At 37.0% G+C, this 24714-nt stretch overlaps 1 protein-coding gene across 2 annotated transcripts in view; it reads left to right on the top strand.

Moving 5' to 3' along the window:
* Nucleotides 1-24714, top strand: part of PIP5K1B (phosphatidylinositol-4-phosphate 5-kinase type 1 beta) — a 97420-nt gene that overhangs the window by 26601 nt on the left and 46105 nt on the right. The window contains exons 4-6 of one of the 2 annotated variants that reach the window (XM_074533201.1): nt 10095-10176; nt 10886-10954; nt 22539-22669. In XM_074533201.1, the coding sequence (XP_074389302.1) occupies nt 10886-10954; nt 22539-22669 (200 nt within the window). In that variant the 5' untranslated portion in view covers nt 10095-10176. The remainder of the gene's footprint in view (nt 1-10094; nt 10177-10885; nt 10955-22538; nt 22670-24714) is intronic. The other variant, XM_074533202.1, reaches the window with a different exon arrangement.

Below are 24714 nucleotides of genomic sequence, written 5' to 3'. Positions count from 1 at the left end.
GAGGTTATGCAAAATTATGTGAGTGATTGAAACAGCTGAGGCAATTGGTCTCTCCTCCATTGTGGATCAAGGGTCTAACAGTATCTATTACCTTCCTCATTCCCTCCCAAGTTTCTTTTTGATCTTAGGGGTGACTATAACAAAGCTGTTGTAATGGGTTCCATTACGGTTGCTATCCTTTGGTAGATTACTTTTTTTTGTTAGTTCAGTTGTCTAGGTGAGTTTTCCTTGGGCAGGAGTAGCACTGGTGCATAATAACGATGCTACCCAATGCATGCTTGGAAGGCAGGACTGCAGTAGCATCAGCCTGGACCAGCTGAAATTGTTGCAGATATCCAGTCTGTGATACATAGTGATTCAATGGAAACCAGGAGGAGTCATGGCAGTAACCAGATCTTTTCCTTCCTTCAAGGCATTATCAACTACTTTTTAAAAAGTAGACTAATCTATCAAAAGAATCTCAGATATTACCTGTCACATCCTCCAGGGTAATCTCTTCCAGTCTTCAACTGTCTTTTTGCGGCTGTATGGAATGGCCCTCAACTGGAGACGAAAAGGGGATTTTTAAAATACTTGAATTTCTCAGATAATCTTACTGCTGAACAGTTTAACTTAGCTAGGCATCCATTAACAGCTACATGTGCAAAAGTTATACTCAGAGGTCCTGGGGAAGAAAGCACAGAGAACTTGAAGATCATAATAATCCACTTATGTGTTGACTTCAGTGTTTCCATGACACATCCTTCTGCAAACATTGTTGTGAATAATTACATGCTAATATGAAAATAGCCTAAATAATTCCCAGTAGTGCATAATTTATGAGTTACCTGTGTAGAACTGATGCACAAATTATGCTATCTGTTTTAGTGCATGCAAATTATTTAACCACAGCATTTTTGTGTTGTCCATCCAAAACTCTCAATGTTCTTTAAAGCAAAGAATTCTTATTAACATTTTTTATTCTTGCCTCTGTTGTAAAGTTATGTTTGCATAGCAGTTTTAAGTATGGTTGACCTCCTTTTGAGATGGAAAAAAGTGGATGAGTAAAAAGATAAAGGTTTCAAACTAGAGCAATACAGCTATTGTGAAGCTCTTGTTATTACAAATGTATTTCTTATCAAAGTAACTTCTCCTGTGCTTTTGTGCTTTTTATCTTGCATGTTCAATCTATTCTTTTTATACTTAATCTTCTCTAAGTCCATTTGACCTATTTTTCTTTTCTCAAATGACTCTTTCTGGAATTTCAGATTACTGAAGCTTCTGGGTTGACCAAATTACTTTTATATGTTTTCCCCACCCAGCAAGGTGGGATTGTTTGTTTCTCTGTTTGTATCATTCCTTTAGAAATGGACACTTCCAATGATCTCCATTTTGCCATACATGAGATTTCATTCCCCACGAATCTTACCTGCTGCTTATATGAGAGAAGCAGCTTGTCGTGCTTTCCTTTCAAGAAATCATGACCACAGTGTTGCATGATCCCTGTCACTCTATTTTGCACGTACCAAAGACAAATGTAGAAGAATTTTCCCTCTCCTTGTGCTTTTTCCTTATCAACCATTTGTCTCAGTGTGCTGCATTATTTTATTGGACAGGATGCATCACGTGGTGGCTTTATCTCAAAGTGCAGTGTCTGGTATGTGTTAGTAACAGTAGTCCATTGCCATACCAAAATTGCCAAAGTAAAGGAGCAGAACTCTAATTCTGAGCTCTGACAAGTCTTCTACCTGTGCCCTTCACTGTGATACTACCCTAACTTATATTGCATACTGTTGTATATAGCATGCAGGTGTTTTCTTCTTTCAGTGGTTTCAGAGACAAACCCCATCTTGACACTTTTATTAATTTGTAATTCCAGATGTCTTTAGAGAAATCTTGCTAGTCTTCTTCTAGTGCTGTTATTGTGCTGTTATTGTAAAAGTGCACATGAAATCAGAATAGTGAAAATATAAGTAGCAATTGGGAAGCCTTCTTTGGCTATGTATGAATATGCCTTTCTGCTTTGTATGCTTTCAGACTGTTACTAAATAATGAGAAGTTAATGGGGCCATTTCACTTTGCAAAAGGAGGGCCTGTTAACAGTTTCTGCAAGATACACAATTTGACGTCAGTTATGTCAGATCAAATGTTTGTTCTTTCTGATTGCTGATCTGAGCTCACTGATTTGGAAAAGTCCCATGGTTATTAAGACATCGACACCATCTAGTACACAGTAGAAAGTTTGCTCTGTCTTTACAAATGGTGTTTGGCAAGATGTAAGAGATCCTCAGGTGCTTCTGAGGAAAGCAGAAGACACAGTAGTTGACAGAAAATGCTAAGTAGGCTAATAGGGAATAGAGGATTGAGGTTGATTTAAGGCCCTTGGAATGAAGCCTTGAATTCGGAAATTCATGGAGGAGGAACAAAGTCCAACCCACCTCTTCTGTGCAGCTTATCTGTCACATGCAGAAATGACAAAATACAGAAGTTAGAAATGAAAATCTATGTGCTTTGTTGAATGAGCACAGTATGGCGTGTTTCCAAGGACTTCTACCCTTTGATTCCTTCAATGAATTTTCAGTTTTATTTGCATTGTTGTAAAATCATTTCCATCTGAAAGAATGTCAGCAGACTATTTTTGAAATTAAGGATATGATTTGTAGCTACAGTTTGTGAAGCTGCTCTGGTGACCCTGGATATTACAATGGTAGCGTGTTTCACCTTGAAGAACAAGTTAGTGCACAAGGACTACTTTAAATGGAAGAGGAAGGAACTCTTGTAGGTTGTCAAATCTTCTGGGTAATCAGATGTATTCTGAGTATTTGATGGAAGTAGAATTTTCTGAAGTTCCACATTTTCATTTTTTTTCCCATCTGAAAGCTAGAGGAGGAAGATAGATGATCTGACATTTCTTGCAGTAAATCAAAGCATTACAATATGAACATATGTTTTTTATAGTATGAATAGTATGATAAGTTACTTTTCAAATCCAGCCAGCAAACTAAGAAAAAAATCCTACTCCTATAATGACATTTTTAAAAGCCAGCCAAGTACTGTGCTGTATTCCTGAAACTGGGGGGAGGAAGGAGGGGAGGGCAACTGTAGAAATCAAACAGTATCAGAATCTTAGCATTGTGCTCAGATTAGTTGCTGAGAGACTAAAAGATCTGTCAGGGCACTGAAACTAATGTGTGTTATTAAAGGTAGGTAAATAAAGGTGGTGTGAACAGCTGACATGACTTAGAGTAGATGTACAGTCTAAATGGCAGTTTTATGTTGGTTTTTCCTTGCTGCTTTCACTGTAACATTTGTGGTGGGCTGATGGTACTACAAAGACCAGGAGAAAGAGGAGATTTTTTTCCCCCCTTTTATTTTATTTGTGAATTTCATCATTTTGTGTATGACTGCTGATTTTCATCTTATTATTTTTGAGACAAAATAAAAACCAAATCAGATAGACTAATCAGGGCTGTTTTTGTTGTTTGGTTGGCTTTTCTTGTTAGGCATCACAGGCTACACAGTTTCTGATTTGCTTTTTTTAGCTGTTCTTTGTACTCTGAAATTGTTCATTCTAGCATTAATTAGCAAGAACAGCATTTTCCAGTTTTCACAAGTACTATCACAAATTTTACAAGGAAGATTTTACTTTCAGTCACCCTTAAAACCACTGTAATCAGTTGTGGGCTGGGAGATCTTGACGAGGTTTCAGACCTAATTGTTTGGGGTTTTTCTTTACTTTTTCCCTCCTTCTTTAAATTCATATGACACTTCTTTTTTTTCCTGCCAGATAGACAGAAAAGATAGATTTTTTTTTAATTTACTTTTTTAGTGACATAAATGAATAGTGTTTAAGATGCAGTAAAAAGTTTGCTCTACTTTTGCAGTATTAGACATAAGAGATCTCTCAGTACTTCTGTGAAGAGTGGAAGTCACAGCACTTGACAGTAGAGATTTATTAGGCTGACAGGCATTACAGGGATTGGGTGGATTAAATGCTCTCAGAGTGAAAATCCAAATTTTTTTAGATTTGAGCCTTTCAATGACTTTTAAGTGATTGTTGAGTCCAATGCAACATGTAAACATTTACTTCATTATCAGGATAATGCTAATGAAGGATAGCTTAAAAATATGTATGTTATCTTTTACTCCTCAGGTGTTTCAGATATGGGAGCATATAAGTTTGGTTTTAGATGTCTCCGTGTCCTTCTGATACAAACTGAATCTATTCCACAAACTAGTGTTTGGGATATTATGAAAAAAAAAATAGAGAGCTGGATTGTGTGTATATATATATTTTTTTTTCTTGTAAATGAGTGGCTACATGCATTACCTCAATTTTTATTTGGAGGCTATGTAACTGCCTGAGCACTCATGTATGAAAAATGTTCTCTGACATTAAAAGACATAGGGTTTTTGGATAGGGGGTTAATTTGTGATGACTGTTGAGAAAGCTGTCGGATCTTTGATGTGTTGTTCCTTTCACCACCCTGTGCATTAAATTATGCTTCCTTTCACTTCTTTAGATCTGTGTATTGGCACTCTGCCTAGCCATGCTTGCAGGTTCCTAAATACCACTCTTTATTGTTTGATAAACTAAGAAGGAAGGCAATTAAACCATGAAAATTATAGTCAGCATTATTTTAAAGTGTGGAGAAAGCTTCTTTAAGGAGCTAAAATGCAATAAAACCAGTATAAGTCCTACTATTCACCTGAAGCTAACAAGTCATTTGCCTCTTGAGCCTTCTGAAAATAGTGCTGATAGTATGCTGATACCTGTGGATGGATTTTGTATGGGAAAATGATGTGTATAGGCAATTCTTATGTATGTCAGAGGATTTTTTGTGTCCCAAACTCCTTAATTTACAAATAATCTGATAAATAATCCTACTGTTCAAGTTCTGCTGGATAGGGTAGGGAAAAAACGATTGACAGTTTTGAATGACCTAAGTTTGTCAACTAAATTTGACAATGGTCCAGGGTACCAGCATGTTTCATGGAATAATAAGCAAGATAAGATGAGATCTAATTTGGAAATCCAGTGCTGTTGTGCATATTGTATTAGTTGGCAGAGAATCCAGACAGGAGGGAGACTTTATAAATGCATCTGTAAGAGAAGTTTGTTCAGTGCCTAAGAAAGTATGAACTCAAATCTTTAGCATCTCAAAGAAGGAGGGGAGCTAGCTTTAATAGTGCATTTTGATCTTGGAGCTGCCTTCAGGTAGCTCCAAGAATACCATGAATGGTTTTTGGGTGCTCGAGCTTGGGGTAGGGGAAACGCAAGAGAACAAGTATGAAAGTAGTAACTTTTCATTAATGAATATGTATTCATGGATTTCTTCCACTATAGAGCATTTTTGGCTTAGAAGACTTGCCTCTTCTGACAAAATTTTGTGTAGCCAAGGTCTCCAGCTTCACATCAGAGCTGAAATCTAGCAGTCTATGACTGCTCCCAGTGTGGTTTGGTGGAAGAATGCTGTCTTACAGATCTGCAAGTCCTTTTAGTGAGTTGAAGAACTGACTTTAAATGCTACTCTCACAGCTTCCATGAGGCAAATATGTCTGAACAAATCTCATCAGTAAGAGTTTTGCAATAATGGAATGACTATGATTTTCATACTTGTCTTAGAAGCTGCTGCTTCAAAGTAGTAACAGAAGGCAGACAGGAGTTACAAAGGAATTTGACCTGATGATTCTTTTTAATGGAATTCATTATAAATGCTATTTGTAGAACTAGAAATTCTTGTTGGCATCCTTACATGTTGTACTGACAAACTGCTGTGATCAAGAAAGAATGCAGTCTTGATGTGTAAAGTCCCACTTACTTAGGACAGATACAATTACTATTCTGATAATCTTTTTTTGTCTGGTTCTGTTAGTACCATTCGTATGAATTTAATGTAAGAGTCTTTGTGGTTTTCTGAGAAGTTTCCTGCCACATTCTGAGTATTTAGTGTCCTCCTGGCAAAAGAGAACTATTCAAGGATTAAGAAACAGTTAAATAAATAGGTAATCTGACATGCCCAAAACGATGAGAATGAAGTTTCTGTATTGAGTCCAAAATTGTGTATTCTGTCCCAATGCGTTCACTTGCCAGAAAAAAACCAAAACCAATCCAAAGTGGTCCTGAAAATATATTTGTGTATTTGAGACTGAAAAATCAGCACTGTACCATCTATTTTATTTGTATATTATTAATTTTAAACATACATAATTGTTTCTTGAATTCTTTAATTTCTAGTATTCTCCCTCTGCCCAATGGATAACTTAGAGCTTCATTTAATCTCGTTTTGTCTTGGTTTTTTTTCCTCCTCATATTTAAAATTAAAGATTACACCTGTGAGAAGTTATAAATCTGTTTTCTTTTGTGTGAGGTTTCTAACTCACTGCAGAGACCTGACAGCAGTACATCCAGGGATATGTCTGCATTAAAAGCTATGAAGACTATTTCAATTTTAACTACCAGTCAGAACAAGAACATGTAATTGCAATTGCAAGTTCTTGGCTTTTATTTGGAGTTACATGGTTTATTTGGAAATTAAAGTTACATGGCTTTTATTTGGAGTGTGATTCCTCAACAGCATGTTTTATTAATGCTTTTTAAAAATTATTTGTTTAGGACAATGGTCTAAATATACTAAGAAATGTATTCTCCAAAAAAAACCCAAAAAGTTTTCATGGTAATGGAAGAAAACAGACCTGATTTTTGGTTGAATGAACTAATACATGGGCCTGTAGGAATCTAGCACTAGCTTTTTTCATGGATGTTGGCTTTCACTGAAGTTGTTGGAAGTTCTAAAGTTAACTTAAATTTGAGCTGAGGGGCCATTTGGATGTAAGGTACAAATACCTGCTCATTTGAGCTGGGCCTCAGCAACTCAGGTTGTGTGAAAACAGCTGGTTATTTACAGTCTGGAAAAATGAGTACCATATGCTGTTAGTAAAAGATAAATTATGACTATATAAGGAACATGGAATTAAAAATTCAGGAAAATATATAGAAGCTGGGTAGGAAGTTCACATTTGCTGTCTGTCATCTCTGTTCCAAAATGCCAGCTATGTGATGGGCAGGGTCGTGTTGACATTGTGGGCTTCTGGCTGATTAGAGAAATGAAAAAGGTGTCCCTGTAGCTCTAGAGGAAAACGCATATGGCACCTTTCCTCCAGAGTGATGGAAATTGCAGTTTGTGTTAGTTAAGAAGCATGTGGTTCTATGATTCTAGTGCGAGAAACTAAACTGTGAAACACTATGTTTTCTTTCCTGAAGCATACATTGAATAGATATGATTTTTTTCAAAGTCTGCATTTAGGACTAGGAGGTGTTTGGAGCAGAAGGCTGGAGCTGAAGGCTGTAATCTTGTGTTTCAAGAAGACAGTAGTTTTTGTTGCATGTAAGATTTGTGACCAAAATGTTGAATCTTTAAGAGTACTGGGGAAAAGAACTTTAAATTCCTTCTGTATTTTAATGTTTCTCTTTCTTTGTTATCAGGTAGGATAGCATCTAAGGAGCTAAAGACAAGATCTTTATAGCCGTCTTGCACTCATGGTTTAAGCCCAGCCAGCCACTGAGCCCCACATGCTGGCTCACTCACTACCCCCTGATGGAATCTGGGAGAGAATCAATAGAGTAAAAGTGAGAAAACTCAGGGGCAGAGATAAAGACTGTTTCTTTGTAAATAGGTAAATAGGTAAATAGGTAAATCAAAAGCCATGTGTGCAAGCAAAGCAAAACAAGGAATTCATTCACCATTTTCCATGGGCAGGAAACTGTTCGGCCATTCCCAGGAGAGTAGGGCCCCATAACATGTAACAGTGATTTGGGAAGGAAAACACTGTCACTTTGACCATCCTTACTTCCTTCTTCCCCCAGCTCCGTATGCTGAGCATGATGCTATGTTGTCTGAAATATCCCTTTGGTCAGCTGGGCTCATCTGTCCCAGCTGTTTCCTTTCCCAGCTCCTTGTGCATTGACAGCCCATGCACTGGAAGGGCACAGCAAGGCTGCAGAAAAGGCCTTGATGCTGTGTAAGCACTATGCAAGAGTAGAAAATATCCCTGAATTACCAACATTGTTTCCAGCACAAATCTAAGACATAACCCCACACTAGCTACTGTGAAGAAAATTAACTTTATTCCAGCCAAAGTCAGCTCACTACAGTATTTCTAAAATCAAATGTTGTTTTCCTCTACCCGCTCCCACCCCACGTCTTACTTTATTGTGAGCTTTTCCTTTGTCAGACACATACAGAGCTTCAGTGCTTTAGTTACAGTGGTTTAGTAGTTTCCCGCTATGGTAACAAAAAAATAAATAGTTGTAGCTTAGCCTGGAAGTGAGTCCAGGACTGTAAGCTGTGACTGTCTTTGAACTGTTGAACCTCATCAGAACTGAGACAGTAGCTGTTGCTCTGCGCTTTGTAAAGTGTGTGAGAAGACACCTTGTACTGCTTCAGTAGCTCTAGGGCAGGAGGAAAATACACAAAGTATTACTTGCTTTGCAAAAAATTGTTAGCATGGAACTAGAGATGGTTGTCACAGCACAGATCTTGAAAGTTGTTTAACACAACCACGGTTCTGGTGTGTTCTGTTTCTCAAAAGATTAGAACAAAAATAGTTCTATTCTAGATGCCTTTAGGAATTGAACTAACACAGGAAAAACTTGCCTTCTTTATGGTGTATGAGTTTTTGTACTTGGTAGTTACTGAACTTGGTCTCTCGTTGTCTGTATCCTATTGTTGTCAGCATTGCAGGGGTATATTTTCACATAAGTGAAGTGTTCTTGAATACTTTGTCTGTGCTGGGAAAAAACCAGGCTTTTCTCCCACATCTAGTATGAGTGCTTTCTTCAGCTAACTTACTGCATGAAAGCTCCCATGTTGCATTTATCTAAGGCTTTTGCTGAATCTGTGTGCTCATAATTTAGGAAGTTTTGTGTGTAGTGGAACATCATATTGTATCAATAGTCTTGGGAGGTATGTGAAGAACAACAGCTTGGGTAGGGATTGGTGTTTTAACCCAGTGATCAGTTATTTTAAAGGTCTTCTGCTAGTAATTAAAATGACATTTCTTTTCCTGCAAAAGCTGTTTTAGCAAGTTCTTGATGCCTTTGTATACTGAGAGAGTTGTAAGCATGGCTGAATATTAATATTAAATGTGTGAATATAGGTGAGTGAGGTGAACTACATACAATTTAAAAAGTTATAAAAACTAAGTTGTTGCCTTTAAATAGTGCACAAGAGACTGTTAATGCATATCCAGATGAAGCAATTACTCATTAACACACATTACTTAAATGCAGGCTACAATGAAGAGTGAAGTTAGCTGCAGAGGAAAGGACTGGTATGCAACGTAAGAGGTGTCTTTTTCTGAGGAGGCATTGTTTTCTTCTCAGAAACTCCAAGATTCTATTTGTTGTGTCACCCCAACTTTTTCTTTTTTTGGCTCAGACGCTTCTCTGAAGATAAGGACAGGAAAATAGTGACTTTGACTCCTTTTATTAAAAGGTTCCTTGGTAGTGCTAAGTATACTCTTTATATTAAGGGAAAATTAAAATCAGGGAATGAGGCCCTAGAATACTTTCTTAAATCAATTTTTTGTTATGTACAAGATGCTATTTGAACTGCTTAAAGACAAAGTGAGATTTTCTTCTCATTTGAGGTATCATTAGATTTTTTTTTAGTTTGTAATAACTTTTCAATGTGCTATCTTCCAAACCATCTCAGCTATTTCTTATAAGTGATTGGAGATTATAAGGCTATAAGATTATTAACACATGTAATTACACAACACTCCAGAGCATGTATGTGTACTGCTCTACATAAATGTTTCATTGTAGAGGTTCTTGTGCCACAGGGATGAAATATCTAGGGCAAAAAGGAATTACTCTGCACTGATTCCTTCCTGTGTAATACTGCCAGTTTCTAAGTATATTAACTAAGTTATATGTTTTAAGTATAGCAAATTCTAATTATAGTAACCAAGTTATTTGACATGGTTCCTAAAAAGCCTCACTTGTAGCTGAATGCTTGCTTGGGCTGAAGAATAGTAATGAAAGGAAATCTACAGCTATTCTGTGAGATGAAAGTTTGTTAAGGCATAATGATGACAGATATTTCTTATAGGCTGTGAGAAATATTACCACCACCAATGAATGGCTTGATCTTCACTCTCAGCTCCAGATGACCTGTTCTGTTGTTCATAAGGGTAAGTATAATTCCCTTGTTAAAGTATTGGTAAAATTTAGAATTATTTTAAACCATGTCATTGCGCCTTTTTATTTTGTTTACTTTGGCAAACGCACTCAGAGTGTCTTACCAAGGTGGTCTCTATCTTAGTGGTTTATTCTTGGTCTAGAATGGTCTTAGAGCTGTGATAGGATACAATGTCAAATAGTTAGAGCATGATGCTAATAATACCAAGGCTGTGGCTTTGATCCCTATATGGGCAGTTCCGTTAAGGATTGGACTCCGTGAACATTGTGGGTCCCTTCAACTCAGAATATTCTGCAACTCTGTGGTAGACTATTATTTCCTTGCTACTTTAAAAAGATACAGCATATTGATGCAGCCAAAGACCTTAGACTACTGAGACATGCCACTGAATATCTGAGTCATGAGCTTCATGGTTTTGCCCTTTCAAGAGCATCTCATGCAGTAGGCTGTGGAGCAAGACTTCACTGCACACTGGTGTGGGGAAAAGAAGCAGAGTCATGTAGAATCAGTCATATGCTGGACATATTGCTGGGCCAGTGCTGTCCTTTTAGTCTGCGTGGACAATACTTACAAGGAATACCTTAGGAATATCTCTGAAAAGTTTAAATTTAGCAAAAATGGATAATAAATTATAGGATTTTTCTAAACAATTACCTTTGTAAAGCAGATACTGTCTTTGTAACTCAAACTTCTGTTATTAGATGTCGTCTGTTACTGAAAATGGAGACATTATTGCTGGAAAGCCAAATGAAGAGAAAACGTATAAAAAGGTAAATAGAAGCTTCAACCTTTTTATTGTATGTTTTTCCCTTCATGTCAATAATTCAGACCTGCTGTATGTGAATATATTTCAGAACTTATTAAAACGAAGAACAAATAAAACATGTTCCATGGGGTTTTTGAAATTACTTTATCCCTTCTGTGAAATCATAAAGTATTTTTATCCTCCACAGAACTGAGTATTTAAAACTTGTTTAGTCCAGCTTTAAAGTATACTATATTGCTAGATTGATAGAAATTCTTTGCTCTTAGCAGCAAACACATCTCTGGCCTTAAACACTGTTGTAAGAAATTTAAAAAGTTTCCAAATGCTTTGAGTGTTTATGTAATGTGTCTAGACTACAAACCCAAAAAGCAAAGCATCTTTCCAGCACTTTGCCAAGCAGACCACTATTTGTTTGATAAGTATTTTTTTAAAAAGAGGTGTATAAGGGAGGACATATTTAATGTAGGAGCATGCATCAATAGTCCATTTAGATATTGCTGATAGTGGTTTGGGGTTTGTTTTTCTGATACAGATTGTCTGTGACCAGCACTATTTAAGTCCACTAGCAATTTTGATGACTAAGCTGAGCTATAAAAGCAATTTTTTCTTTACATATTTACACAACCAAGTTGTTAGCTACTGAATTTGATCATTACTTTGACAGATCATCTCAAAGAAATGGTGATTGTTTTAAAATTAATTCTGTAATCTAGCCCAGAAGTCCACATGCTTCTGTAGTACATACAGTGATTAGGGTTTTTAATTTCTGGGTGTTGCATACAGCAACCAGCAACTGCTGGTAAAGTCAAGGAGATCAATAAGGTATTTCTTTTACCATCCCTTTTCCTGGCAGTTACATTGGTGGCCTTAGCATTCCAGATAATTTTCTCAGAAATTAAAGGAAATAATGTTTGTTTTAAATACAGGTTAGTTCAAATTTCCCAATGGACGACTTTAAAATATAGAAGTCAGAATTTGTCTTGACAATTAGTATGAGAAAGGAAGAAATGTTTGGTGTCTGAACTTCTCCAGGTTTATGTTGCTAGATTAGACTAGTAATAGCTGTAGACAAGCTTCCATTCCCCCTGGTCATCCCACATACTCTTCTCTGTTCCTCTTCAACTATAAATTCACAGCCTTTCAGAGGAAGCTGTAGAAAGTCTTCTCGCTATGGTGCAAATTCTTCTGTGTATCTACTGGAAGTACCTCTGACAAGACCTGTGATTCACAGCTGCATCACACTCACATATCACAGTGACTGTCACCTCCAAGTTCTGTCCCTGCACTGCCAGTTGTTGTATCTTATGCCAATTTATTTCCTTTTCATGTAATTACACCTTCAGTTGTTCTATGGTCAAGATCCTGTGCTACGTATGCCCCTAATAGTTTAGTATTATTACCTAATAGTATCATCATACTTCTGCTTTTTGTGGTAATTTTAATAAAATATTAATAAATTTTGATCTCAAAATTTGTCCATGCAGAGCTAGCTGCTGACATATATTTGCCTGATCCCTCCCTTTTAACAATGTCTCTTTTCTAAAGTCAAATTCCTTAGAAACTTTGCACCCTCTGTTAAATACTGAAGAGTGCTTGAGCAGGGAGGTTGGTCCAGATGACCCCACTGGTGGTCCCTTCCAACCTAAACCACTCTGTGACTCTGTGATTCTCACCTCCTTCAGATATTCCATATATATTATTTCTGTTTTTAAATGGATATTCAGAGGTATCAGTAGTATATGTTGGAAGTATAGCATAAGTCTGGTAGGACTTCTGTTCATCAGAGGCATTTCATATAATTTCTCATTTAACTCCATGGTTTTAGGTAAGTTACACAGGTAGAAGGCTTGTTTGCAGCCAAAAGCTGCCCGTCTTAAATTGCCCACAGGTGTTCCATTTACAGTTCTCCAGTCATGTATTGTTACACTTGTTTGATTGAAAAATACTTAGAGTCCTTCCTGTGACTTCCTATGCCACTTTCTCCAGAAGTCTGCGCTGGGGAAGAGCTTGTTTCCTCAGCTGGTGCGTTTTCAGCTTTTTTGGGTTGTTTCAGGTAGTTATAACTGCTATCCATGTATTACAAACTTCTGTAGTAATGACTGTATTTCACTGCTTTAAGTTAACCTGAGTTAGGTGAAAACAAGCTATCTGCAGAAAGAGCACCTCTGACTTCATCCATGATAAAACTTTCCAGAATAAAAAGCAGTCTGTAAGGCTATCAGGTTTTTCTCTGGAATTTTAGATTATTGCAATATTTTGTTTTTTATTTTGTTAATCTCAGCTGAAATAGAGGTAGGTAACAGCTTTATCTGAATTAATATAATAATCTGAATCTCCAGCTTTTCAATTTCCTATGGTAGTCAGCTGACTTGCCATCTGCGTGAATGTAAACATCTTGAAGTTCCAAGAAATTTCTTAATTACTATAACCTTGTGAAAGAGCTTGCATGAACATTGCTACACTATCCTTTCAGACTCTGAAATGCATAACTGGACCAAGACAGAGCATGATTTTTATTATGAATCATGCTCCTTCTTTCCACTGTTTTCTTTTTAGCTGTCAGTTTTTCTGGGGCTGCATCTTGACATAAATGCTCCTCTAGCTTTTAATTGTCTGTTGTTATGTAGTCAAAGTCCTGAGAGAAGAGGGAGCACAACTTTCTTCTTATTTGTTTTGAGTTTTTTTAGATTTTTAGTTTGGTTTTTGTTTGTTTGTTTTTTGTTTGGGTTTTTTGTTGGTTCTGGTTTTTTCCTCCCTTTTGAAAACCAGGGTGTTTTTCTCTCTTTTAAATTGTGATTTTTAAGGTGGGGCTGCTAAGCTGTTCAGCTGCATGCATTTTTTACAAACATCATAATCTGAAACTACTTATGGATTTTCTTTCTATTTGTAAATTTTGAGAAGTTGTTAAGTCTACAGTGAGAATATGAATAATAAAGTGTTTCAGTCACCCAGATCAAAGAACTTAGTTAATGAGAGAGACACTTCACAGATACATGTTCCATGCAGCTTTTAAGGTAGAGAATTAAAATAACTTTGAGATCAAAGAAATTGTAAATTGTGCAGACTGTGGCCAGTTCTTTCAGGGTGGAGGGTTTTTTGTTGGTTAGCTTTGTTTCTTTTGCTTTTGGTTTGGGGTTTTGGTGTGAGTTTTTTGTTTGTTTGGGTTTGTGGGCTTTTTTTGTTGTGAGGTTTCTCTCAGAGAAACAAGGTAAAGGATATAAGAGAGACTGGTTATTTGTTCCATTGCATGCTTGCAAAAATCAGGTCACCAGACTATAGTTTCTCTTGGATATTTGTATTCAGTCACAGACATCTGGAGTATGTAGTTGCTGCTTTTTTAATTTCCTCTCTATTTTGCAGACTTTTTTGTGAGAATTTGCTGACACACATGCAGTTTCTGCATTGCAATGCCATCAATCACACAAGCCCTGAGTCTGTTGCCTGTCAAATCAGATTTCAGTAGTATCCTAATGCTTAATAATAGGATGGTGGCAAGAACGAGGCTCAGAGAGGTCTGTCAAAGCACATTAGAAGTGTAGAAGAAAATCACACCAGAAAATAGATGTAAATGTGCACTTGTGAAAATCTGTTTTGGATTGCCACAATCTCTGTTTAGTCTGAAGGCTGCCACACAAGTATGTAATTAGAATTTGTTTCTTGCCATTACATATCTTGCAGCTCTTCTGTTTAGTGTATTACAAGCACTTTATGTAACCTGTTCAAAACTGTATATCGTGAGTCACTTTCCCAGGAGCAAAGGAAATTTGCCTGGATAAAGGAAGCCAGCTACCTATTGTTAGCAATAGCTAGCTCGCTTGTAAACATGTGCAAGCAGCATTTTTTCGATCTCTTTTAGCATTGATTTATGCTCTGCATCTAATGCTTGCAGGTAACGTACTTTTTCTTGTAGATACTGCAGTTTCATCACTGAAAGTTGCTTTACAGGGACCTCAGTGGCAAATTTTATGCAACTATAAAGATACTAAAATGACTGCAACTTTGCCTGGAGCTATGGCTGCTTCCAAGCTCAGAGATCTCAAATTCTCTTCCTCAAAATAGAACAACCAGAGTAGTTGGGTCCATGGCTACTACTGAAGCTTAAGCATAAATGTTTTGACATGGAGGAAAAATTAATTGAAAACCATGGAGTCACCTGAATCCAATTTTGGAAAATAAAGGGAGAGCAGATTCAGCTTGAAAAAGGAAGTCATTCTGATTGCAGTTGAACTGATTCTGATTGTGTGAACAGACGCACACGCGATGTGCAGGAGTCCGCCTTCATGAAGTGTGACCTGCAGAAGGTGGACAAACATTTGCTAGAGAGAAGAAGTGTGATCTGAAGAAAGACTGGGGGGGCTACTATGGCAGTATTGACCCATAGTCAGAAGTTGTGGAAAAACAGTTAAGATTAGTTATTTTAATGGGATTTTCTGGTAACACTCTTTTCATGTCCCTATTTGTGATTTATTATGGATCAGCTGCAGAAAGCATGCTGAGATGGGGTAGCCACCTTCATCCATAAGTTTCAATGGAAACAGTGTCAATAAGTGGTGTTTCAGTGAGACTGTAAGCACAGCAGGCGCTCAAAGACAAGACAGATCAAGTGCAGGAGCAATGGACTAGGCAATAACCACATGTACGTCTTGAATCTACTTGAAATTTCCTAATATTCAAAGAGAGCTATTTTTAAATATTGCTTGAGGAAAATGTATTGTTTTTCACAGGCATTCTCCTCAGATGGTTTGGCTTAAGAGTTTATACAATTTATGGCAGGTTCTATCTTCTCAGAAGTCTGGAAAAGATAAACTGTGTTTGCAGGGAAGTGATAACATGGGTGGATTCCTAGTACTTTTGTTAATTAGTAAAACTGAAGAGCAAATGCTTACTTGTAGTAGAAAATTCAGATCTGGCATAAGCCATGTAGCTTCAACAATTTTGATCAAGTGAGACGTATGAATATTTTTCTTCCTTTTTTAAAGAATTTATTTATTTCACTGAGACTTTTGCTTGAAGGCAGGTAGCTGTTCTACCCCAATTCATTCTCCAACAGAGGAGAAGGGTGGGGTAGTGAGGAAGATGAAAGCAGATTTCTCCACATACAGTAGCAGAGAGAAATGAACCAGTGACAACTACTTTGTGCGATGCATGGTTGCAAAGCAGTGCCAACCAGTGAAGACTTCTGTTCAGATGTCTCTTTCTCCCCATCTCTTATGAAGAGCTATGGTAGCTAGGTGTCTGTGCCATTTCATTTGGCAGATTTAAAAACCTGTATGAATGACAGTAGTAAAGAAGGTAAAATAAAGCAATCATCGTTTTGCCTTTCATGGTGAGAATGAGGAAGAATTTCCAAGGCAGAGTTAATTTCTCTGCATTACTTTATGGCACCTGCAATAAACCAGCTGTCTTCTGGAAAAATCACCATCTTTGCTACAGAAAGTTCATAGGTCAAACTTCAGCTGCAATAAAATGTCATAAAAGGGGAGAACACAAGAAAACAAGGACAAAGTTCACATTCATGGTGTCTTAAAGGGTTTCCCTAGGTTCTACATTTGAAGAAGCCCAGAATGTTAGAGCTACATTTCACGAACATATAGGAAATGCATATAGATTTGGCAAAGAGCAATTGAGACTTTGAAGATGAACAGAAAAATAACTGAATGACATTAGAAAGGAATTTCTATTAAATTAGATTAAGCCTGTGCCCTCCTGCTCAGCTCCAATCGGCTCATGGTTTGTTAAATGATTTATGCCATTAATTACCAGTAATTTATAACCTTCACGCTCTAACAGAAACAATTATTGGCCAATTTATAATATAGATTCTGAAATTACAGTATCCATATTTTTGCCATCCTTGAAATTTTTTTTCAGTTACTATAAAGGACAAAATTTTCAATCCTTTCAGTAGCCTTGTCCCTAACTGTACAGTTGTTAGATAGTTTCAGTTAGTTGATTTTTTGTTGTTGTTTTTGATTGGGGTTTTTTGGGTTTGTTGTTTTTTTTTTTTTTTTTTTGGGGGGTTTTTTTGTTACTTGGTTATGAACTGCCTTTATATGCATTATGAATGTCTGAGTAACACCTTTATTTTATTTAAATAACAAATTTAAGTTTTAGAAGGCTACCCGAAAGTGATTATTTGTAGGAAAAACAATGTCTAAATCCTGGTTAGTTTATTTGTGGGATCATGTGCGAACTTAAGACCTGATTTGCGAGGATTTAATTTCTCATTTATTTTGCTACTCTGAAAAAAGGATTTCAGTTTACAGTAACGTAGAGCAAATGCAAGACTGATCTGCAGAGAAAGTAATTTAAGAGAACAGTGCATTGAGTGCTAGAATATTTATCAGTGATGCAAATATTCCATATACCTGTATTCTATATTGTATGCCGCTGTTATGCTTTATGAGTCTGTATATAATTTTTGTATCTACAGCCACTTTAGCAGGCCCCCATATGACAAATACAAAAAAGTATATGGTTACTTTTGACAAAAAGAGACCAAGGTATGTTTCATCATAATGAGATCAGTTATGCAGGGATAAAAGCATCAAAGCACCTGTGCAATAGACAGTAATATCCTAAACAGCAGAAGGAGAATAGGAGAAGTTTTACTTTGGGCCCCTTTATGTAACAAAGACAGCTGTCATAGTGTACAGCATTTGCTGCAAAGTCAATCACTTTCATAACCTAAAATTCATCACTGTTTTTATCCTGCTGGTTATTGTCATCCCTTAATATTTCTTGATCATCAGAAGGTTGATAACAGGTTAAATTATCTGGGACTCACTGCAGTGTCCCTGTGCACTGTCAGCTTTACAGTTACAGTTAATAAATAATCTCAGGGCCATTTTCTGAACCTCTGCATGAGACTAATAGCAAGAAAAATTTATTTCAGTCTCTAAGAGACTGAAAAAAACCCCATGGCACAGAAGGCTGAATTTTATTGTTTGCTTTGCAGCAGGAGAGTATTCAAGAAAAATTGAAATAAATAAGGGGCCTAGGTTTAAAACTAGATTTTGCTGCCTTTTGCGGCCTTAATGCCTTTTAATGGGCTTTAAAAGAGGTGCTCAAGTAAGGAAAAAATCACAAGAGACTTCCATTTTTCCAGTTGCATTTGCAGTTTCCTATAAATACATTTTTATGGTAATGAAATGGATGTTTCAAGAACATTTCCTTTAAGGCTTAAGAAGGAACTTCTATATATTTTCCTTGGATCTAATGATGATAATAATATTATTAATAGTAATATAAAAAATTAAGATAAGTCCTGTCTTAAAAGATTAATTCCAAGGCTTGTTCTGTTTTTGTTTTATGGACTGTGGAAACAAATACTTGTCAGTTGCTAAGGGCATACTGAGTTACCAGCCTTTGGTCATAGTGGTGATTGACAAAAAGTGGACTTTGGACCAGCAGTTGCCTTCAGCATACTGTAGCAGCTCTCAATTTGTTTTAAAGCATTCTGAATGATTTCATAACATTACTTTTCTGCTAAACCAATTTCTGTTGCTGCAGAAATAATAGGTGATTACTAATGACGTTCTTGAATATGAGTGGAAATTAACAAGAAGGTAACCTTGTAGGAAAGATCTGTGTCATTGTATTAGAAGGTCTTACATTCTGCCTTCTGGAGACTACAAGTCTGTGGGTCTTTTAAATTTGAAAAAAAAAATTTCTACAAATATTTTTATGAGCTTGAAAGATGATCAGCTGGAACCCTGGACGCTGAGAATTTTAAACTTTCTGTGCTTAAAGGCACAGATTCACAAGAAAACGTGGCAATTGACATGAGGCTGTGGAAAAGTTTTCAAAAATTGATTGATAGCACTGGGATTACAAGTGTGTTGTTGGTTAGAGTTGTGTAATATCACAGGGTGGAAAACTTAGAGTTTGGGGTTTGAGAACATAGAAATTAATATGAAGCAAGATGGAGGTTTTAAGGTGAAGGCAAGTTGTTCTTTACCTTCTAATTCCTTTCTTTTTCATGAGTTTGGATGATGTTTTATAATTGGACAGAAAAGTCCACATTGTGGGCTTTGAGAGATCAGTTATTGAGTTAAAAGGGAAAATAATCTAGGTGTCCTCTCTTAAGTGGATAGTTTAGTCTTAAAAAACCTTGTAACAAGAGATAGTTAGCCATTTTGTGCCTTGCTAATGAAAGGCTGCCGAACTCGTGGTTGTGAGACTGTTTCACTGATAAGAAATAATAAACACCTGAGTCCAAACATGAACTACCATCTCAAGTGCCTTCAATACTGGCCTCAAGAAACTGATAATGATCCAGAGGTTTCTTTTGGAAGTCATATTGCCAGTTTACTTGTTTTGGGTTTTTTTGAAGTTTGGTGGGTTTTGCCAGGGTTTATTTGGAATGGCATGTCCTCTGTTGTACTGTACTATCTGCTGTTCTTTCAAACATAGTTGCTTGCTCTGGCAGTGAACAAGATGGGCATCCAGCAATGAAGCAGAAACTATTTGTATGTGTATTGGTTTGATTAAAGTTACATAATTACAGCTTTTGTTGGACATTAATCTTTCATGAATAGAAGCTTTTCAAGGAAAGAAAAATGTGACTCTTCTTATGACACAAAGCCAAATCTTTTTACTAGTCAAAGTCGCACTTTCAGAATGGACTGTTGTTTGTTCCCACCAAATCTCTGGTTCTAAACTGTTATGCAAGTTCTGTTTGGTGTGCAGTCTTAATTATTTAAGAGCTACACATCTCTGTCTTTTTAAAAAATAAGCAGCCACTCTAGTATATGATGTTCCAAGAACTAGAACAAGATTAGCTTTGTGTACTTGAACCACTTCTTATGTAATTTTTACTCCTGAAATTGTTCCATTCAAGGGCTGAAGTGGTTCTGATCATGAAACTTCTGGTGTTTTCTGCTAGTCTCTTGCTTGTTTAGTAGGTAGGAGGTAAAACCTAAAAACAGGGACCAAACACGTTGTCTTCAAACTGGTGATCATGTAAGGGAAGATACTCCCTTCCTCATAGCATTCTTTCCCTACCCAATGGTTATCTTTATTCACTCCTTCCATGTTTCGTTAAAAAAATCATTTCTTGACTAGTTTCTGATTTTAACTCGCTTCTGCTTTTTTTTCAAATTCATGCAGCATGACTGTCTATTCAGCATGGGAAAGTTTCAGATATGGTCTCAATTTACAAATACATAGTATCACAATTTCATTGTAATTTGAAGCCTTCACTGTTGTTTTGAAGCCCTCTGTATTCTGCAAGCTCAGGCCATTGAATTTAGTCATTGCACTTTATAAGGGTAGATTTCTACAGAGAGATTTTGCTTTCCCCATTTCATTTTTCTCTAGACTCCCCACAGTCAATGGATCTCTTGCGCTGAATTTTAGGCAGAAGGTAATAAACACATTTATTTGCATCTAGAATCAGCATTTAAGCCATAAGCTTGCATTGTGATGCCTCAGCATGCATGTACAATCACCTGGAATTTGTGACTGGTTTTTTTCCAGAATATAATGCATACTTCACAATCCTGAAGCAATTTGAATATCCTGTTAGATTGCAACTATTTTTAGAGGGTCACAAAGGATGGTTATAGGCTTTGTCAAGACAGGCGGGAAAGTAGAGGAGGAGTTGTGCTCTGGGTTAAAAATGAATCATGAACATATAGAGGTCAACTACAGTGACTGTGGAAGCCCTATCAAATGCCTCTGGATCAAGATCAGAAGGGACATCTCCAAGGGGGATCTTAGATTAGGCATCTGCTACTGACCTCCAAACCAAGATGAAAAGGGCAAAGAAGCATTTAATCAGGGTCACTTAGCAACTTTTGGATAACAGATCATGGATCTTTTCGGTGACTTCAACTATCCAGACATTCTTGGTAGAGCAATGCAACAGGTCACAACATCCATCAAGTTCATACAGGACTGCTTCCTGATACAAGTGTTAGATGTGCTAACCAGGAATGAGGCATGGCTGGACTAGCTGCTCACTAACCAGGAAACCAGCTTTGTGATATCTCACTTAGTGATGGCTTTGGCTACAGTGATCACAATATTGTGGAGTTTGGGGTCCGGCTCTGCACTCTGAAGGTTAATACTAAGGCAAAGGAAAGTGTTATGGAAAGAATCCTCCTAGGAACCATCACAAGTCAGATGAACGAGCTGATTGGGAAATGCCAGCACGGGTTCACCAAGGCCAAACTGTGCTTGACAAACCTGATTGCCTTCCTGGGCAAAGTAACCTGCTTGGTTGATGGGGGAAAGCAGTGGACGTTGTCTGCCTGTGTTTCTCCAAGGCTTTCTCCAAGGTCTCCCACAGCTTTCTGGTGAAGTTGTGTAACAAGTCTGCTGGACAACTTCCTGTGCAGCTGTTGTGTAGCATTCTGGACAAGCTGCCCGTGCAGTGGGTGGGGAACAGACCCACAGGCAGCGCCCAGAGTGCTCCTTTTCCAGCTGGGAACTGGCACAAGTGGGGTCCCCCAGGGATTGGTGTTGGGCCCAGTGCTGATTCATGTCTTCATATGTGATCATCTAGAGCACTTGAAATCACTCAGGGATCAAGTGAGCACTTTGCAAGGGAGAGCCATGCTGCAGGAAAACCTGGAAGGTTTAGGCTGGAGAGTGGGCAAAGAAGAACCTTTCGAAGTTTAGCAAGGACAAGTGAAAGGTCTTTCACCTGGGAAAACAAATCCAGGAGGGCAGCACAGGCTGGGAGCTCAAGGCTGAGGAGCAATTCTGTGGGAAGGGACCAGGGAGTCCCAGTGAGCAAAAAGCTCAGTAAGAGTGAGGAGTTGCTGCTGGAGCAAAGGAGCCCAGTGAGGTCTTGGGCTGCATCAACAGGGGCATCAGCAGCAGAGATGATCCCATTCTTGTCAGTGTTTGTCAGGCCGCACCTGGAATACTGTTGTCTCTCCACTGTTGGGTGGAGAGGAGGGCCACAGAGATGATCAGAGGGCTGAGAAGCCTGACACATTTGGAGAGGCTGAGAGAGTTGGGTTTGTTCAACCTTGAGAAATGACGGTTGAGGGCAAACTTATCATCATGTTACAGTATCTGAAGGGTGGTTACAAAGAAGATAGAGGCCCTATTTTTACATGGAAAATATGAGGCATAATGGGTAAAGTTACTCCTGGGGATATTCTACTTGAACACAAGGGGAAATATTTCACAGTGAAAACAGTGAAATGAAATAAACTCCCAGTGGAGTGGAATAAACTCCCCAGGATTGGTGGATTCCCATTTTTGAGATTTGGCTTGACTGGGTTCTTGGCTGTCTTGTCTAGATCATGCTTTTGTCAAGAAAGGTTGAACATAATGGGATAATGGTTGAACCTTTTGAGGTCCCTTCCGACCTGCTATTCTGTGATTCCATGCTGTGTTAGAACTCCACATCTAAATTATTTGGGTAATTTGAAAAGTTTCACTTTATATATAGTGATTCTTTAAAATATTTTAATTTAAAATTTAAATAAAAATCACTGAGGTCTAGGATGTGAAGACGACAGGGTGTTGTTATTATGAAAATGATAAAAATGTTTAGCTATAATATTATCAATAAAGAACAGAAATCTGCTTTTAGCAAACTCATGCTTCAATTCTTTCTTTTTCCACAGACTGCATCCTCCGCTATTAAAGGTGCTATCCAGCTGGGAATAGGATACACAGTAGGAAATCTTACATCAAAACCAGACAGAGATGTTCTTATGCAAGACTTCTATGTAGTGGAAAGTGTCTTTCTACCAAGGTAAGAACAAGCGCACTGGATTTTTCCTCAATAAAATTTCATAATTAAACTCTTAATTAAGTATTTTGAACCAGTTTTGTTTTCTAGTTCTAACAAAATCATGTTGGAGTAAGTATAATGTATGAAATGTGAAAACTTTCTGGTCTTCATGTTGTCATTGGAAAGGAAGGTAGAGAGAGAGTTGGAAAGGTCATACTTCATCTGAAGATTTGAGACTTAGCATTTATAGCAAGGGAAGGTAATTTTGACACTTTCAATTAAAGGAGTTGTCAGTTTGAATTGGAAGTGAATTGTGGATCTGACATTCACATTTGATTAGTTGCATATTAGTTTCTTGATGGTAATACTTGATATTTTTAAAATTTATGAAAATTCAAGTCCTGCCATATAAAGTATAATATAAAAATTTATACTACAATGTTGCCTGATATTTACACTATAAAATTCTATCTAGGACTCTAGTCTGTGGCAACACTCAGCTCCTACAAGATATGCTGATTACAGGTTGTGCACCTCTACTGCTTTGCCACCTCAGTTTGTATCACTGCCAAGCTGAAGTTATAGAAATAGTAGCAATACAGTTGTGCTGATAGGGAAATCAAGGTTATACTGATTTTTTGGTGCTCAGAAGGTGAAGTACAGTGCCTTTCCAAGTTAGATATGCTAGAAAGTGATGAAAAAAATTTAGGAGCAATGTATTTCAAAACCAGGATGACTTACTCTGTTGAATGTTTTCTGGGTTTTCAGAAGTGCTAAATACAGTCATTTAAGTAAGAACACGCTATCTAAGTACTCTTTCCTGGATTTGGGATTGATTTTTATCAGTTTTTCAAAGTTTTGTTTATGTGCAGTTTGAATGCTAATTCATAAGATGTTTCAAATAATTTATAATCCTTGGTATTTACTGGTATTACTAAACAAAGTTGAATTAACAATGTACAATGTTGAATTAACAATATCCTTGTTTCGGTGTTAATGATAGGGTTTGTGCACAGGTTAGTAATATTTTTTTTTGTAGATTAGGAAGATATAGAGAAGTTAACTATATGAATGTGTTTTCATACACTATAATCACAAAATTTTGTTTAAAAAATCCAACTTACAAGGAAGAAATTTGCATATCATGTGACAAAGCTTTTATTAATGTGAAAAATGTCTGCCTATGACAGTGATAGAGGCTTCCATGGTATGTTTGCTATATAAGATCTGTTCATGAAAACTAAATGCAACCTACATGCTAAAACTGTTTTAATACATAGCATGATTTGAGAGAGAAAATTTATTCTTTCTTTTTAAACATAATTTTAAAGGAACAAGTAAAATAAAATGGTTTGTAGTCTGTAGCACTGCATGTGCCTTCTTTCCTGTGAGACTCACATGCATGTACGCACAGAAATGAGATTTACTTGTTTTGTATTGGTAATAAGGAAGAGTAGGGAGACATCCCTTCTGGCTTGAAAAAAACCCCAAAAGGCAGAAGGAAGAAACTGATTGCACTAATGTAAAATTGAATAGAAAAGCTTTAGTAGTGCCTTCCTGGACAGGTTCTTATAAAAAAAGATATTTTGAGGAAAATTAGACAAATGAAAGTAATGGCCAAAGCAGTGTAGTTTTAGGTTTGGGTTTGTTTGGTTTTTTTTTTTTACATTGCTAGGTAGTAAGTAGTATACAGCATAGTGAGCCATCTTAAGTGTAACAAAGAACCTCTCCATAAAGAGCACTTGTTGACAACATTGTCTATGGAATTAAAAGTTGGCTATCTATAGCAATCTCTTCAAATGATTCGATTTCTTATGCTGATGCACAAAAATGTCCAATTTCAAATCCTTGCTTATGTCTTAGTGTAATATCCACTTTAATTTATCTAAATTATGTTCAACCAGAAGTGTATTAATGTGCATGAATTGTTATATGTTAGGATTGCACGAAATTAATACAGGATTGTTTCTTGCTGGTTCAGAGTATTGGAATGTTGTTTCATGATGGCTTTATGTGGATTGGTCCTGAGTTGTGTCAATAGGTAACTTCATTACCCAGATTTGAAG

The sequence above is a fragment of the Zonotrichia albicollis genome, chromosome Z, assembly GCF_047830755.1.
Source record: "Zonotrichia albicollis isolate bZonAlb1 chromosome Z, bZonAlb1.hap1, whole genome shotgun sequence".
Lineage (NCBI taxonomy): Eukaryota > Metazoa > Chordata > Aves > Passeriformes > Passerellidae > Zonotrichia > Zonotrichia albicollis.
The sequence above is the reverse complement of the archived record's forward strand: the minus strand, read 5'-3'. Positions and strand labels throughout refer to the sequence as shown.